At 58.7% G+C, this 15,990-nt stretch overlaps 2 protein-coding genes across 2 annotated transcripts; one reads left to right on the forward strand and one right to left on the reverse strand.

The window, feature by feature from the left end:
* Positions 1–280: 280 nt before the first annotated feature.
* Positions 281–9,029, forward strand: ZNF646 (zinc finger protein 646). Its single transcript, XM_061208348.1, has 3 exons — positions 281–545; positions 1,710–7,135; positions 8,459–9,029. Exons 2-3 carry the CDS (start codon positions 1,792–1,794, stop codon positions 8,578–8,580), a joined length of 5,466 nt encoding a protein of 1,821 aa, XP_061064331.1. The 5' UTR covers positions 281–545; positions 1,710–1,791; the 3' UTR covers positions 8,581–9,029.
* Positions 9,022–15,135, reverse strand: PRSS53 (serine protease 53). The gene is made up of 10 exons (XM_061208349.1): positions 14,115–15,135; positions 13,139–13,159; positions 12,871–13,033; positions 12,281–12,543; positions 11,983–12,137; positions 11,620–11,839; positions 10,676–10,826; positions 10,347–10,591; positions 10,115–10,260; positions 9,022–9,895 (listed from the first exon to the last, which is right to left on the reverse strand). The coding sequence occupies exons 1-10, from the start codon at positions 14,170–14,172 to the stop codon at positions 9,590–9,592; spliced, it is 1,728 nt and encodes a 575-aa protein (XP_061064332.1). The 5' UTR covers positions 14,173–15,135; the 3' UTR covers positions 9,022–9,589.
* Between the last annotated feature and the right edge of the window lie 855 nt (positions 15,136–15,990).

The following is a 15,990-nucleotide window of genomic DNA, read 5'->3' on the forward strand; positions in this document are numbered from 1 at the left end:
TTCTGCGCTCAGCCAATATGCACCGGAAGGATTTTAGCGGCTCTTCCCGGAAGTGTGGCTAAGGTTAGTGCAGAACGACACAGCTCTTTGACCTACGTGGGCGGGGTCAGAGTCGCGCGTTAGCTGCTTCTCATCTAGCACCGGAAATGTGTCTGTGCAGAACCGCTGCTTGGAGGCGGGACAGAAGCATTTTTAAGGCGGAAGTTTCGCGGGGAAGCTTTTGCGGCTAGGACACTTCCTGTTTCCTAGTAACAATAGGAAGTGTCCGCGGAGCTGGGGGGTAGACTGCTGGCTCGTGCCAGCTGCGCCCTCTTTCCTCTGCGTCCTTCCTTCTCCCCCTCTCTTTTCCCTCTTTCCCTCACCTCCCACCGCCCAGGAGCCCTGGCAGAGTGTGCGTGTGTGGGAGCTCGAGAGCCCCTCCACAACCACCCCTTGGGGCGCGCGGCTGCAGTTAGGGTGAGGGTCCCAGTGCGCAGGCGCACTCCCGTTCGCGGTCCCCAACGGACGCACCCGCGGCGGGAACGAGAAGGGGCCACCGGTGTGAGGTAGGGGTCCTAAGAGAAAACTGGTCGAGGAGATGAGTGAGGCAAGAGGACCTTATTGGTGGTTGATTAGGAGAGGCGACTCTTGAGCGAAGGGGCTTTGTGAAGTGAGAATTCTGGGAGCAGGTTCAGTAAGGGGGTTTAGAGTCGGAGATAGGAGTTGTATTGGGGTCCCAAGGGAGTGAACAGTCAGAGTCAGGGAAGGCCAAGGTGATGTAGGAGGCATGGGGGCCTGCCATGGAGAGAGCAAGGGCTTTGGAAAGAAGATTGTCCGAGTCAAACGGGCTGGCTCGTGTGTAAACTGGGATAACAGAGGCACTGCAGTGTGTTGTGAGGACTAAGTGACATAACGAATATTCTTTACTTAGCACAGTGCCTGACACACGGTAATGCTTAGGTAGCATGTGTTGCTGTTGTCATCAGTATTATGAGAGAAAGTAGAAGAAAAAATGAGAAGGGATGGAGAGGCGTAGGAAAGAAAAAGGTAGAGGGTGAAGAACCAGAAAGGAGATGAAATTTCCAAGATGGAAGATCGTTTGGAATCCGGGGAACCCAAGAGAGTCTTTCAGAAAGGTGACTTTGTGACCCTGAAAGGAATAGGGCAGGTGGGGGAACAAGCCAGCCCTTTCTCTGAAGGGGGCCTCTAACCTCACCTCTCAGGTCCTAGGCTGTCAACTGAAGAAAGAGGCTGCTTCTTCCATGCCTCTAGGCTACTCTGTTTAGCTGAGGGGTGAAGGAGGGAGGATTGGACTTACCTTATAGAAGGTTCTAGGAGAGGTACAGGTTTCCTTTTAAGATGTCGCAGAAGATAGGTTGTTTCAGATTTATAGAGAGCAGAGGGTTAGGGACAGTAAGGCTTTTGGGATTTGGTCTGAAGACAGAATAATAGGTTTGTGATCAGAGGTAGGTTGCATTCCTTTAGACGTCAGTTTCCTTATCTATACCTCCAGAGATGAGTCAGGCCTAGAGGAGCTCCCATGTTTGGGGAGCTTGTATGCAGGGAAGTATTAAATGCTGGTGCTTCCAGAATAGATCCAGTAGAGAGCAGGTCTCTGGGCACTGCTGCTTGGGGAACCCATGTGTGCCCTCTGGTGAACTTGTTGCTCATGGAACTAAGAGGCAAAGTTAATTCAGGCCTTCCTTCTGACCACTGCCCCCTGTTCCTAGGCCTTGGACCCTCCACCAGAGGAAGATGCTGCTGCCACCTGCCTGCTCTTCCTGAACCTTCAGGTTTCTGCCACACTGCCCCATGGAGGACACGCCCACCTCACTCAGCTGCTCTGACTGTCAGCGCCACTTTCCTAGCCTCCTAGAACTGTCACGGCACCGAGAACTGCTCCATCCATCTTCCAACCAGGACAGTGAGGAGGCTGACAGCATCCCTCGGCCCTACCGCTGTCAGCAGTGTGGGCGGGGCTATCGTCACCCAGGGAGCCTGGTCAACCACCGCCGGACCCACGAGACTGGCCTTTTCCCCTGTACCACCTGTGGCAAGGACTTCACCAATCCCATGGCCCTCAAGAGCCACATGAGGACTCATGCTCCTGAAGGCCGCCGGCGGTGCAGGCCTCCGCGCCCCAAGGAAGCCACTCCATGCCTCCAGGGGGAGACAGTGTCCACTGACTCCTGGGGCCAGAGGCTTGGCCCTGGGGAAGGCTGGGAAAACCAGAAGAAACATACTGAAGAGACATCTGGCTGTGAATCTGGGCCAGACTCTAGGGCAGCTCTGGGCACTTGGGAAGATCCACCCACCAGACAAAGAGAAGGCTGGGAAAGCCAGCCAGATCCTGAGGAGGGCACAGAGGGCTGGGGGCCTACCACCAACTCTGCTGGAGACCCACCGCTCCCCACCCCGGCCAGCAGTCTCCTTAGCAATTTGGAACAGTATTTGGCTGAATCAGTAGTGAATTTCACAGCGGGTCAGGAGCCCGCCCAGTCCCCTCCTGCTGAGGAGGAGCGACGGTACAAGTGCAGTCAATGTGGCAAGACCTACAAGCATGCCGGGAGCCTCACCAACCACCGCCAGAGCCACACCCTGGGCGTCTACCCTTGTGCCATCTGCTTCAAGGAGTTCTCTAACCTCATGGCTCTGAAGAATCACTCCCGACTCCATGCCCAGTATCGGCCTTACCAGTGTCCCCACTGCCCCCGCGCCTTCCGGCTCCCCCGAGAGCTGCTGGAACATCAGCAATCCCATGAGGGTGAAAGTCAGGAGCGGCTGTGGGAAGAGAAAGGGATGCCCACCACCAATGGGCACGCAGACGAGAGCAGCCGGGACCAGCTCCCTGGTACACAGATGCTGAATGGCTCTGGGGAGCTGAGCACCTCTGGGGAGCTGGAAGATAGCAGCCTGGAGGAGTACCGGCCATTCCACTGTGGGGACTGTGGCCGTACCTACCGCCATGCTGGGAGCCTCATCAACCATCGCAAGAGCCACCAGACAGGTGTCTACCCCTGCTCCATCTGTTCCAAGCAGCTGTTCAACGCAGCTGCCCTCAAAAACCACGTGCGGGCGCATCACAGACCCCGGCAAGGAGCCGGAGAGGATGGGCAGCCATCAGTACTGCCAGCTCTGCTGCCACTGGCTGAGACCACCCACAAAGAGACGGAGGTCCCCGCCGCCACCCTGGACCACCGCCCCTATAAGTGCAATGAGTGTGGTCGGGCTTACCGGCACCGGGGGAGCCTGGTGAACCACCGCCATAGCCATCGGACAGGAGAGTACCAGTGCTCACTCTGTCCCCGCAAGTACCCCAACCTCATGGCCCTGCGTAACCACGTGCGGGTACACTGCAAGGCTGCTCGCCGCAGCACAGGCCCAGGGGCCGAGGGTCCCCACGGCCGCCGCAAGGTGGAGCTCCCAGCTGACCCAGTGGGAGCAGAGGCAGCCCTCCGTTCAGATCAGGGACCTGGGTGCAGACGTGAAGAGGGGGCCACCGATGTCCCGCCAGCAGCAGATAGGACCGCGCCACCGATATGTAGCCTGGGTGGCATGCTCTTTGAAGACCCTGAGAGTCTTGAACGTCACGGCCGGAGCCATGGGGAAGGGGAGAACGGCAGGACCGAGACCAGGGTGTCACCTCCTCGGGCGTTTGCCTGCCGAGACTGTGGAAAGAGCTATCGCCACTCAGGCAGCCTCATCAACCACCGGCAGACCCACCAGACGGGAGACTTCAGTTGCGGGGCCTGCGCCAAGCGCTTCCACACCGTGGCCGCCATGAAGAACCACATGCGCTGCCACAGTCGGCGGCGGAGCAGGCGGCACCGGAGGCGGGCTGGCAGTGCTGGCGGTGGGGGAGAAGCCGAACTCCCGTCAGGCGGGAGCTGGGCCCCAGAGCTGGTGGGAGACGGTGAGGGCCTGAGCCGTCCCCAAGACCCTTCAAGGCAAAGTCTGAGCGGAGCCGAAGGCAACATGGAAAGTGATGGGAGCTGTTTGCAGGCTGCAGCTGAAAGGGACAAATGTGGGCTTGAGAAGGATGAGGCCTGTTTCCAGGGTGATAAAGAGAGCAGCGGCACTGAGGAAGGACTGGAAAGGAAGGAGGCCTGTTTCCTTGGCAACTTGGACATCCCAGGCGATGAGGAGAGCAATGGGACTCGCTTCTGTGGTGGCCTCCCTGGGGTGGAGGAAGACCAGAAACCAGCCCCTGGCCAGCCCAGCTCCCCTTCCCACTCTGCCAGAGCCGCTGCTGGCTGGCAGGCTGAGGTCTCCCACACGTGTCCTGACTGTGGGCATTCTTTCCCCCACTCCGCTGGCCTGCTGAGCCACAGGCCCTGCCACCCACCGGGCATCTATCAGTGCTCCCTCTGCCCGAAGGAGTTTGAGTCCTTGCCTGCCCTGCGCAGCCACTTCCAGAGCCATGGGCCCGGGGAGGCAGCCTCCGCACAGCCCTTCCTCTGCTGCCTCTGCGGCATGATCTTCCCTGGGCGGGCTGGCTACAGGCATCACCGGCGCCAGGCTCATGACTCCTATGGTACGACTGAGGGCTCAGAGGAGGAGGGGGAAGAGGAAGGAGCAGCAGGGGCAGCCTCCACCCGTAGCCCCCCACTGCAGCTCTCGGAAGCAGAACTGCTGAATCAGCTGCAGCGGGAGGTGGAGGCGCTGGATGGCGCTGGGTATGGGCACATCTGTGGCTGCTGCGGTCAGACCTACGATGACCTGGGCAGCCTGGAGCGTCACCATCAAAGCCAGAGTTCTGGGAACACCAACGGCGAGGTTCCCAGCCTCATTCATCACCCGGGAGAGTCAGGTGATGCCACGGGGATGGTTGCAGATGGCACCTTTGAGGGCACGGTGACCTCTTTTTCTGGGGAGGGTGGAGACACAAAGTCTGGAGAGGGAGTAGGTGCCACGCTTGCAGACAGCCTTTGCATACAGGGTGGGGAAAGTTCTCTGGAGACCCAGCCCCGCCCCTTCCGCTGCAACCAGTGCGGCAAGACCTATCGCCATGGGGGCAGCCTGGTGAACCACCGCAAGATCCACCAGACCGGAGACTTCATCTGCCCTGTCTGCTCCCGCTGCTACCCCAACCTGGCTGCCTATCGCAATCATCTGCGAAACCACCCACGCTGCAAAGGCTCTGAGCCCCAGGTGGGGCCCGTTCCAGAGGCAGGAGGCAGCGGTGAGCCCCAAAACATGGCGGAGGAGGGCCTCGGGCAGGCAGAAGTGGAGAAGTTCCAGAAGGAACTTAAAGTGGAGCCCCTGGAGGAGGTGGTGAGGGTGAAGGAAGAGGCCTGGGAGGAGACCACTGTGAAGGGGGAGGAAATGGAGCCGAGGTTGGAGACTGCGGAGAAGGGCTGCCAGACTGAAGCCAGCTCCGAGCGGCCCTTCAGCTGCGAGGTGTGCGGCCGGTCCTACAAGCACGCCGGCAGCCTCATCAATCACCGGCAGAGCCACCAGACCGGCCACTTTGGCTGCCAGGCCTGCTCCAAAGGCTTCTCAAACCTCATGTCCCTGAAGAACCACCGGCGCATCCACGCGGATCCCCGGCGTTTCCGCTGCGCCGAATGTGGGAAGGCCTTCCGCCTGCGGAAGCAGCTGGCCAGCCACCAGCGGGTCCACATGGAGCGCGGTGGAGCTGGGGGCTCCCGCAAGCTGCCCCGGGAAGATCGGCCCTTTCGCTGTGGGCAGTGTGGGCGGACCTACCGCCACGCCGGCAGCCTCCTGAACCACAGGCGTAGCCACGAGACGGGCCAGTATAGCTGTCCCGCCTGCCCCAAGACCTACTCCAACCGCATGGCCCTGAAGGACCACCAGAGGCTGCACTCGGAGAGCCGGCGGCGCCGAGCTGGGCGGTCCCGGCGGGCAGCTGTGCGCTGCGCCCTCTGCGGCCGGGGCTTCCCTGGCCGGGGATCTCTGGAGCGGCACCTCCGAGAGCATGAGGAGGAGGCCAGAGGGGGTCAGGGAGGCCCAAACGGCACTGAGGGCGGTGAGGGGAACCTGGTCGATGACCAGGGACTAGAGGGCAGGTGGTGCGGTACTGAGTCGGTATCCCCGCTGGAGGCTGGAGTCATGAGGCCAGCGGAGCAGAGTCAGAGCCCCCTCAAGGCAGCAGGTTTAGAAGGCACAGAGCCAATGTCCTGGGGCACGGGGAAAGCAGATGGGTGGCGAGGAGACAGAGGACCGGTGAATCATGATGGAGATTGGGTTCCTGGGGGTCACGTACCGACCAAGCTGGAAGACGAGTCAGGGGACAGTGTCCCCAGGAGTCCTTGCCACCTTGGCAACAGCCAGCCCAATGGACCTAGTCTGATTCCCATGGATAGCTGGGACAATGGAGACAGCAGCCCTCAGCTTCAGCCGGAGAGCCACTCCTTTTCCTGCAGCCCTTGTGGCAAGACCTCCTGCCAGTCGGAAGGGCCCTTGAAACACCACAACACCCACAAGACAGACCGTCACTATTGCCTGCTCTGCTCCAAGGAGTTCTTGAATCCTGTGGCCACCAAGAGCCAGAGCCACAACCACATAGCTGCCCAGACCTTTGCCTGCCCTGACTGTGGCAAGGCCTTTCGGTCCCACCATGAACTCGCCAGCCACCTGCAGACTCATGCCAGGGGCCTCAGTCAGGTGTCGCCCCAGATGGAGGCCAGAGGTGCCAAAGCTGGGGCTGTGGAGGATGAGGTGGATCTCCCTGGTCAAGTCCGGAAGGCCCCATCAGAACCCCCCAGGGCCCCAGGAGAGAATGCCGGGAGAGCTAATGGAGGCCAAGGTGTCAGGTCTGCAGCGGCTGTGGACGAGGAGCGGCCCTTCCACTGTGCCCAGTGTGGGCGTTCCTACCGCCATGCCGGTAGCCTGCTGAACCACCAGAAGGCCCACACCACTGGACTGTATCCCTGCTCCCTCTGCCCCAAACTTCTACCCAACCTGCTGTCCCTTAAGAACCACGGCAGGACCCACACGGACCCCAAGCGCCACCGCTGCAGCGTCTGTGGCAAGGCCTTCCGGACAGCTGCCCGGCTGGAGGGCCACGGGCGGGTCCACGCACCCCGGGAGGGGCCCTTCACCTGCCCCCACTGTCCCCGCCACTTCCGCCGCCGCATCAGCTTCCTGCAGCACCAGCAGCAGCACCAGGAGGAGTGGGCAGTGGCCAGCTCTGGTACGGGGGCATGAGTGGGCTTGGGCAGAGGACTGAAGGGTCCCAGAGGAGGTGGGCCCACAGTGGAGGGTAAAAACTGGCCCCAAGGGGAGCAAGGAGTGAGAGGATCACGTGGATGCCAGGAGGCGGCCAGGGCTGGGATGTAGAGAAAGCTAGTTTGCGGATGCTGCCTTTAGAGTAGCTGAGATCTGAACCCCTGGGGGCTACCTTACCCCAAGGTGAATAGGTAGCCTGGTGGGTTGGGGTAGTCGGGGGTGGTAGGGAGTGGTCAGGGGCAGAGGCAGCTACCGGGGCTCCTCAGCTGTGCCGGAACCAGAGAGGAACGGTCTTTTTGTTTTGGGAGGGGAGGTAGCTGGGTACCACCTGGCTGCTGCATCCGGAAACTCCCCTGATCCAGCCAGTTAAGTAATGATTTCCAGAGAACAAGATGGTCTAGGTTCTGCTCTTCCCTAGAGTAGGCAAGGAGCCAGGGAAAAAGGAAGGGGGCATGGGAGGCGCCCCCAGACTGCGGCTTCCATGCTGACCTGGTCGGGGAACAGGGTCATTAGTTGGCACCCAGCTCCCTGTCCCTGTTTCCCCGAATCTTGTCTCTGCTCCCCCTTCTCTTTTCTTGGAAACTAGACCCTTGGCCCTTTCCCACCTGTATTGGCCCACGTTTCTTCTCCTTCCCTTTATTCAACCTTCTTCTCTCTCTGCTGCGCATTTCCTTTTTGGGATCCAACCAAGCCACCCTTTCCACCTGCACACCCCCCTCCCCGCTGGCACACCTTTAACTGGAGGACTGAGTCACAGATAATTGTTTCTTTGAAGCCAGGCCCAGCTATAGCAACAACAGTTATCAGCCCCTATTTCCCATCCTCCATCAAGGGGAATCTCCAGGGAAAGACACCTCCGCCCAGCCTTGCTGGAGGACGAGGCTGCGGAGGAATGGGAGAGCCTGTTCCCTCAGCAAGTCCCGGGCTTGCTCTCCACCTCCCCTAGGGATCTGTAGCCCTTCTCCCAGGGCCCCTTCCATTTAGTGGCCCCCAAAGTGGGTGTCCCTGAGATGGTGGGCCCCTTGACCAGAGATTGTCAGGGCAGGAAGGGTGGGTGGTGAGATTCCCCTGAGAGTGCTGATAAGATGGCTTTCAGGATGAAAGATTTCTCGTGACCCCAAGGGAATGAGTGAGGAGCTAGTGAACCAGGTCTGGGGAAATAATTGGGAGTTCTCACACAGGCCTTGGGGGCAGGGGCTGTGGGGAATGGCCTGCAGGGCTAGGGAGGGGGAGGGGTACAAGCTGTGTGGGGTTTGTGCCCTCAGTCGCCTCGTCTCTCTCTCCCCAGGAACCCCAAAGGCACCAGCGGCGGGCAAAGGGGACTTGTCATTGCCCCCTCCACCCACCCCCACGACCCCACTCCTGGACCCTTCACCCCAGTGGCCTGCAGACCTCAGCTTCTCCCTCTGAAATTCAAGTTTCCAAAGATCAGAATACGGGGTAGGGGGAGGGCAGGTTGTAGGGAAAGGCTTGATCTCCTTGTTTTGCTCAGGAGTAGTTTGGGCATCCCCAGCTCTCTTCTCCTCTCCTCCTGCAAAGAGGACCCAGATCTGGCTTCTTTCTCATGGAGGGGGTGAGATGTTCCTCCCGTCCTGTCTTTGAAGGACCTCCTTTCCCCTGCCTTTGTCACCATGCTCTTCCCTGTGACCAGCCCTGCAAGAAACCCAGTGCCAGGCTCTGCGGCCAGGCCACCCTCACCAGCCAGATTCCAACACTAGGGAGAGGCAGATTCAGAGAGAGCCATGGGTGGGAATGTTGCCTGTGGAAGGGGGGAGCCTTTTACTACAATTTGTAATTTATTTTCTAAAGTCTATTTTGTAACAATTTATTTAAGTTTAAAAATACAGGAAAATTGCTCCCCCCCAAAAAGAAATTTTCAAAGTACATGGCTGGTGTGGTTGTATCTGAGGGGATGACGAATAGGGAAAGCTGGGGATGCCTGCGTTGGACGGCAGAGCTGGACGTGGAGGGGGCATCCACAGGGGAGGTCTCCCTGTCCTGCAGAGGGGAGCGGGGGCAGCTGTCGGTCGGGGCAGGCTCCTTCCCAGAGCCCATTGCGCTGTCGGGCCTGCCCCAGTGGGGGACGGGGTCATGGGGGATGGCAGAGGGGCAGGGGCAGTGACGCAGGAATTGCCTCACTGTGACTGCAGCGTCCCAGAGCCACCTGTCAACAGCCGGCTGGCTGGCAGGTCAGGGAGAGGAAGGAGGGTGGGGCTGGCCTCGTCCTCACAGCTTCCCTCCCTTCCTCCCTTAGAGGAAGAGGAAGGAGGCGCTCCTCAGCCCCCATGACAGATGAGAAAAGTTTGGTCCGAAGAGGTTGAGAGGCGTGCTCTCCCAGTCAAACAGTGACAAGAGCCAGAATTTGAATCCAGATGGGTCTGTCCACTGCTCCACCCCACCCAGGGCAGCTAGAGGTGGGTCAGGCCAGACCCTGCCCTGCCCTGCCCCAGGTCGAGAGAGAAGGTGTCTGCGGAGGCAGTGTTGGCACGAGGCCCCAGGGCCACGTACTCTTGTTAGCTGGGCAGCTTTCAGGCTCGGCCTCAGGCTCTGGCTCCTCAGCGAAGTAGACCTGCCATTCCAAACTGCTGACCCAGTTCTCATAGGTGGGGAGCACTGTAAAGACGGCAGGCCTTGCCGGGCCTTCGCAGGCATCTCCGAAGCTGTGCAGCCCAGCCAGGAACCATGTGCCCCTCACTTCGTGCACCAGCGGTGTCCCCGACAGGCCCTGTCAGGGGTCAGGGGACACCAGTGACTTCCTTTTCTCCCTAGGCAGCTTCACGGGGCAGAAGGGGCTGAGGCTGGGGCTGGGGGTCTGGCTGTTTGGGAGCCAGTTGGCAGAAAGGCTGAGTTTCGGTGAGAGGTCTGAGGCCAAGCCTGGCAGAGGGTCTGTTCATGAGTGGCAGGGCGAGGGGTCCGTGGGGTGAGGACGGGGAGTGGGGCTCACCTCACAGCCGGGCGGCTCACCCACAGCACTGGTGCACACCACCTGTGGCAGAATGGGGGTTCTGTCGCTCCCAAGGGCTGCGTACAGGCGGCTACAGGCCCTGGGCCCCAGGAGGGTCACAGGCACTGTCTGAGGGGAGCTGGTGCCTGCAGGGCGACGGAGAAGACCCAGCTGCTGCCTCGGCCTCTAGGCTAGATGCACAGCTGTTGGTGGCCCTGTCCTACCTACATACCTGCTCCTTGGCGGGCTAGCCCCAGGACCCAGCCGTGTTCCCCATCAGGCAGGCGGTGGTCCGCGTAGGGCAGGCAGAGGGGCCGCAGGCTGGAGCCCAGTGTTACGGGCTGGGCGAGCAGCAGGAGGGCCACGTCATAGCCCCCCTCTGGGTGGGTATACATCCCATGCAGGATGACTTTCTTCAGGCCCCGCTCCTCTGTTCCGGCCCCCAGGCCTACAGTCCATTCCTCTGGGGTCTGGCGCCTGTGCAGGGACAGCATTGACAGCACTGGGTGGCAGGGCTGCCAGCAAGGGTTGGGGCACAAAGGCAAGGGAGACGGGACTCACCCAGTGAAGCAGTGGGCAGCAGTCAGCACCACCTCCTCTGACACCAGGGCTCCGCCACAGGCCAGCTTCCCTTGGTGCTTCAGCCTGGCGTCCCAGGGCCATGGGGAGGGAGCTTCTGCCTGGGGGCCTTCTCTCCTCAAGGATCCACAGGCTGAAACAGACAGATTACATCATCTGCCTTCCTGCTAAGTGCTCACTGCATACCAGGCCCCGTGCTAAGCGCTTCCCATGTGCTATCAACCATCCTCACAATATCCTTTTAAGTTGAATCTTGGTTACCCTAATTACCGAAGGTAACCAAAGTTCCAGAGGGGTTAAGTGACTTTCTAGCTCAGTAACCACAGGCAAATGGCCGACTTGAGATTCAAAACCCAGGGCCTAAGCTTTTAACTCTGATGGTCCAGGATCACGGGAGTGGCCTGCTCATCATTCCCTACCCCGCCTGTCTGCACCCCTCTGGGCTTGGAGTGGCCCCAGAACTCCTGGCTCACTGGTGCTTCTCTTAACATCAAGATAGAGCTTCCGTCTCAGGAATTATTTTGCATGCAGTTTGCATGTTAGTCACTTAACTGCCAGAATTAATGCTCCACTGAGTGGGAGCCCTGCCCTCTCCAATCTCATGGAGTTCCTGCTTGGAAATTTGCAGCCTACCCCAAAACCTTCAGCCAGATCCCAGAAATTCCTCTTCTTACCTAAACCCCAAATTCATAAAGTTCCAAAGCATCTATGCCTCTTAGCCGTGAATGGAGCTGTTCCCATCCTGGGGGCTGAAAGGGGCCTTATAAGCCCCCTCATTAGCCCCTGGCAGCGTGTGGATACCCTGTATCAGTTTTCTATTCTGAGCTGAAATTTGTTCCACTGTGGCTTCCACCTGCTGCCCAGAAGTCATGCAGCCCTGGGGGGAGGTCCCCACACGTCCCGCTCCTGACACCCGCTGCTCATACCTACACAGCTGTCCTCATCACTGATCTCTGGGGTCTCAGCGTCCTGGGCTAGGAAGGCTGCCGCCTGAGCTTGAGCCTGGAGCCAGGAGCTGTGAGCAGTCACGTCGGTCAGCAGCACAGGAGTGTGTTCCTGGGCACAGTCTGTTGCAAAACTGATGATCCCAGCTTGAACCCAGTGTCCGTCAGGTTCGCGGCACAGCACAGGGCCCCCGGAATCTCCCTGGAGCCGGGAAGTGTTGTCAAGGACAGATACCTGAGCCCCAGCCCTGGGCGGACACCCTCTACGTGTGGTCCTTCCACCAGTCCCTGTGGATTGAGTGCCCAGCCCCCTCCTGTTCCCTTCCCTTGTCCTCCCCCTCAGACCTGACAGGGCCCCTGCACCCCGGGCTGGGGACCTCCACACAGCATCCCAGGCCGGGCCGGGCTGGCCAGCAGCCGCTGATGCAGGCGGTTGTAGAGACAGTTACACGTTGGGCGGCTGATTAGACGCAGGCGTATATTCCGTAGGGCCCTGGGAACTGGCGAAAGAGAGGGGGTTGGGGCTGGAGTCTGGGCTCGGAGGAGCAAGGGAGACTGGGAATGGGGACAGTTTGCAGCTGAGGCTGTGTGACCTTGGGCAAGCAGAGTGCCCCTCTGGGCTCCAGCCTGGGCCAGCACTTACCGTCATTGTCCTGATCCCAGCCAGTGGCCCAGCAGTGGGTCCCAAAGGGGAAGCGATGGGCAGGTTGAGGCAAGCAGAGGGGTGTGTGGGCCATGGGGTGGGCGAGCCGTAGCAGGGCCAGGTCCGAGCCCTGGCTGTAGTGCTTATAGGCCCTGGGCAGCTGCAGAGCTGTCACCCGCACCTCCTCAGCCCCTGGGCTCAGCCCTTCATGCTTCAGAGAACCCAGGACAACTGACCAGGAGTGCAGTTCCGTGACTGCTACCCTGGAAGTGGGGGGGACAAGACCCAGGCATTGAGTGCAAAGGGGGACGGTGACACCATGGGAGATAGCACAAAGTGGGTGAAAGATGGACAGAAAACCTGTGGCTTTAAGCAAGGTCCATCCTTCTCCCAATTCAGTTGTCTCATTTGTAAGGTTTCTACCATGAAGGGTCGTTAAGATTAACTTGATAGTATGTACCTGGCACATGGCATATTTTTAATAAATGGTACTTTGTTACTCTAGGGGCAGGGCTCAGTCTTGCGGGGCTTGGGGACAAATCATTCACCCCCAAAGCCAGAAACCCTGTTTGACCGCAGCCGTGACTCACTTTTCGAAGCAGTGGGCCGCAGTGAGGACCCAGCTGTCCGCCACCAGGGACCCGCTGCAGATGTGGACCCCCTCCCTCCTCACACTGGCCTGCCACGGCCACTCGCCAGGCACCGTGCTGCCCTCCTGAGGCGTGGAGGGACCAGGGCCACGCTGCCCGCATGCTGTGGAGAGGCGGGGGTCAGGCTGACAGCAGGCCCCTGTCCTGCCCTCACCCCTGGCCCGACCCAGACCCAAGTAAGGCCCAGCCCCATGGCCCCAGAGCTTACCACGCTGAGCCGCTTGAAGACCTGGGAAGAGAGAGACACAGGTGAGCCTTGGGGCAGGGAGCCTTACCTGCCCGGCCCAGCGTTGGTGGAGGGGACAGGTTTGGGGGGATTGGTGTGGGTTGCTGCTATGACTCTGTGGCTACCTCACCGGCCCCTCCCAGAATGAAAATATTTATATGAGGTCAAGAAACAGCTTTTATTGGAAGCTATTCAGAGTGTACACTCAGGCATTAATTCTCCTGCCTCAGCCGTGCTCAGCACTCCTGGGCCTGAGCGGCAGGGCCTAGGGTTCAGCTTGGGACCAGGCCAAGCCTCCTCCAGGCCGCAGAACCCCCAACTCCTGCCCCCACCGCTGAGTCAGAGAGGTGGCCTGTGCATGTGGAGAGCGTTAGCTTAATTGTGCCCTGTGCTGCGGAGGCCTAAGAGGAATAATTAGAGGCCTGCGTCATGTCCAAGTTGGGGAGGGCGTCAAGAGATTGAGACTCACCCCGCCCCTGTTCTGACGACCTGGGCTCTGCCACCTTTCCAGAAACCATCAGAGACTCTACCAAAGGGTCCCCTGCCCTGCCTCTTCGCCATCACAGGCACACACAAACACACCATTGAACATCTGCGCCAGGAGAGACGGGACGTATGTAAAGGTGGGGAGACTGAGGCCACAGAGCCCCAGAACCTGCCTAAGGTCATTCTGGAAGTAGAGAGGCAGACGGGGCCACAGGGCGCACACACAGGCATAATGACAGTTCCTCCAGACACAGACTATAATCCAGCCCAAGGAAATCATACCCATTTGGACATAGGCGGCCACATACCCCTCCCCCCGACACACAGCCGGACACGGTTACGTTGCCACAGGCTGACTGTGGCCTCCCGGGCAGGCTCTCTCTCACACACCAAGCTGCAGGGGGCTACTGAGGTAGAGGACAGCCCCCGAACCCCACCATACCGCCTCCCCCCCCAAACACGGGTGACTCACCCTCTATGAAGACCACGGCTCCCAGGATGAGCAGCCTCGGTCCCCAGCTCCCCTTCATGCTGCTCCAAGCCACTCTGCCACCTGTGCTCTGGTTCTGCGAGAAGCCACCTGGGTCTCCCTAGCTCCACCTCTGCTCCACCCTCAACTTGCTAGGAGTCAGGTGTCATTGCTTTTCCTGGGCTGGAAGGGAGCCAGCAGCTTCCAGCTCTGGGGCTGTGGCTGTGTGACCCTGGGCTGTTCACCGCCTCTCCCTGGGCTTCAGCCTTGGCCACACTGCCTGGGTTCAAATCCCAGTTCCCCCTAACACTTGAGTGACCTTGGACAGGTAGCCCGTTTGTGCCTTGTCTGAAAAACTCCAAACTGTTGAATGTAAAAGTGCTTAGACCGAAGCCTGGCAGAGTAAACTTGCTCCCAAGCGTGGGAGCTGTCCTATTGGAACAGGTGAAGGGCATGGCGGGCAGGCCTTCCCCAGTTCTCACTCTTCATTTCAGCTTCCCTCCCAGGCTTGGGTCCAAATGGGTTTCATATATCTTCTCCTATTTTGATTCAGAGGCAGGGTGTACAGGGCTAGGTGTCAAGGGGCCAGGCTCTCTGCTTCTTGCTGGCTACGAGACTAGCAAATCTCAATGCCTCTCTGCCACCTTCCCAGGAAACAGGGTTACATGGTGCCCACCTTCCTGACAGGTGTTGGAAGACTCAATTAGGACGGAGGAACACTCAGGGTGCATCCTTTTCCTCTTCCTGACTTCTAACTCAGAACAGACCAGACTGTTCAGGGACCCTGACCCCAACTCAGAGGCAGCTGTGGCTCCGGTTAAGAACATAGACACCAGAGCCATATGGCCCTGGTGGATTCAAGTCCTGAGGGCTCCCTAATCCCCTCCCCCAAACTAGCTGTGTGATCTTGGGCAAATTACTTAGCCTCTCTGAACCTCAGTCTCCTCATCAAGATATACAGTCAGCCCTCTGTATCCACAAGTTCTGCATATGCAGATTCAACCAACTGCAGATCCAAAAAAAAAAAAAAAATCCAGAAAGTTCCAAAAAACAAAACTTGAGTTTACTGCTTACCAACAACTAGTTATCTAGCATTCACATTGTATTTACAACTATTTACATTGTATTAAATGTTATAAGTAATCTAGAGATGACTTAAAAGTATATCTTAAAGTATATGGGAGGGCGTGTGTAGGTTATATGCAAATACTATGCCATTTTATTTTATTTATTTATTTATTTTTTGGCTGCACTGCGCAGCTTGCAGTGGGAACTTAGTTCCCCTACCAGGGATTGAACCCGGGCCCACGGCAGTGAAAGCTCCGAGTCCTAACCACTGAACGGCCAGGGAATTCCCTATGCCCTTTTATATAAGGGACTTGAGCATCGTCGGATTTTGGTTTGGGGGTGCGTAGGTGAGTCTTGGAACCAATCTCCTGTGGATACCAAGGGATGACTGTAATAATAATACCTACCTCATACAATTGATATAAGGATTAAAAAAGTTGACACGTCATGTTCTTAAACAGTGTGTCGCATGTGGATAAGTGCTTAGTACATACTAGGAAAAACAAAACAAAAACACAACCTGTACCTGGCCCTCCAGGGCTGCCAAGACTGGCTTGGGGTGGTACATAAGGCAGCTGGAGGGGTTAGGTTAGACTACAGGAAGAACTTCCAGCAAGCCTGCACAGAACCAGAAAGGTAGCTCTCACATGCTTGGCTGTCCCAGAAGACAAGGCCTGGCTTCTGTGGGTAGGAGGCACAAGCTGCCAGCCCATTTCCTGGGGGTGGGGGCTGATGGCACCCCAGGTCTTGCTGACTCCACATACTGGAGAAGGGACTAACTACCCTTCCAGCAGGCCCTCCACTCTCCCTC

This window comes from Eubalaena glacialis, chromosome 13, assembly GCF_028564815.1.
Source record: "Eubalaena glacialis isolate mEubGla1 chromosome 13, mEubGla1.1.hap2.+ XY, whole genome shotgun sequence".
NCBI classification, from domain to species: domain Eukaryota; kingdom Metazoa; phylum Chordata; class Mammalia; order Artiodactyla; family Balaenidae; genus Eubalaena; species Eubalaena glacialis.

What these genes read in the sequence shown, in the direction of transcription:
- ZNF646 (XM_061208348.1), top strand. Translation starts at nt 1,792, where the DNA reads ATGGAGGACACGCCCACCTCACTCAGCTGCTCTGACTGTCAGCGCCAC. An exon ending in GTGGGCAGTGGCCAGCTCTG is followed by an intron (nt 7,136 to 8,458) that starts GTACGGGGGCAT and finishes CTCTCTCCCCAG; the next exon opens with GAACCCCAAAGGCACCAGCG.
- PRSS53 (XM_061208349.1), bottom strand. Translation starts at nt 14,172, where the DNA reads ATGAAGGGGAGCTGGGGACCGAGGCTGCTCATCCTGGGAGCCGTGGTC. An exon ending in TCTTCAAGCGGCTCAGCGTG is followed by an intron (nt 13,034 to 13,138) that starts GTAAGCTCTGGG and finishes GCCTCTCCACAG; the next exon opens with CATGCGGGCAGCGTGGCCCT. An exon ending in GGGTGCAGGGGCCCTGTCAG is followed by an intron (nt 11,840 to 11,982) that starts GTCTGAGGGGGA and finishes TCCCGGCTCCAG; the next exon opens with GGAGATTCCGGGGGCCCTGT.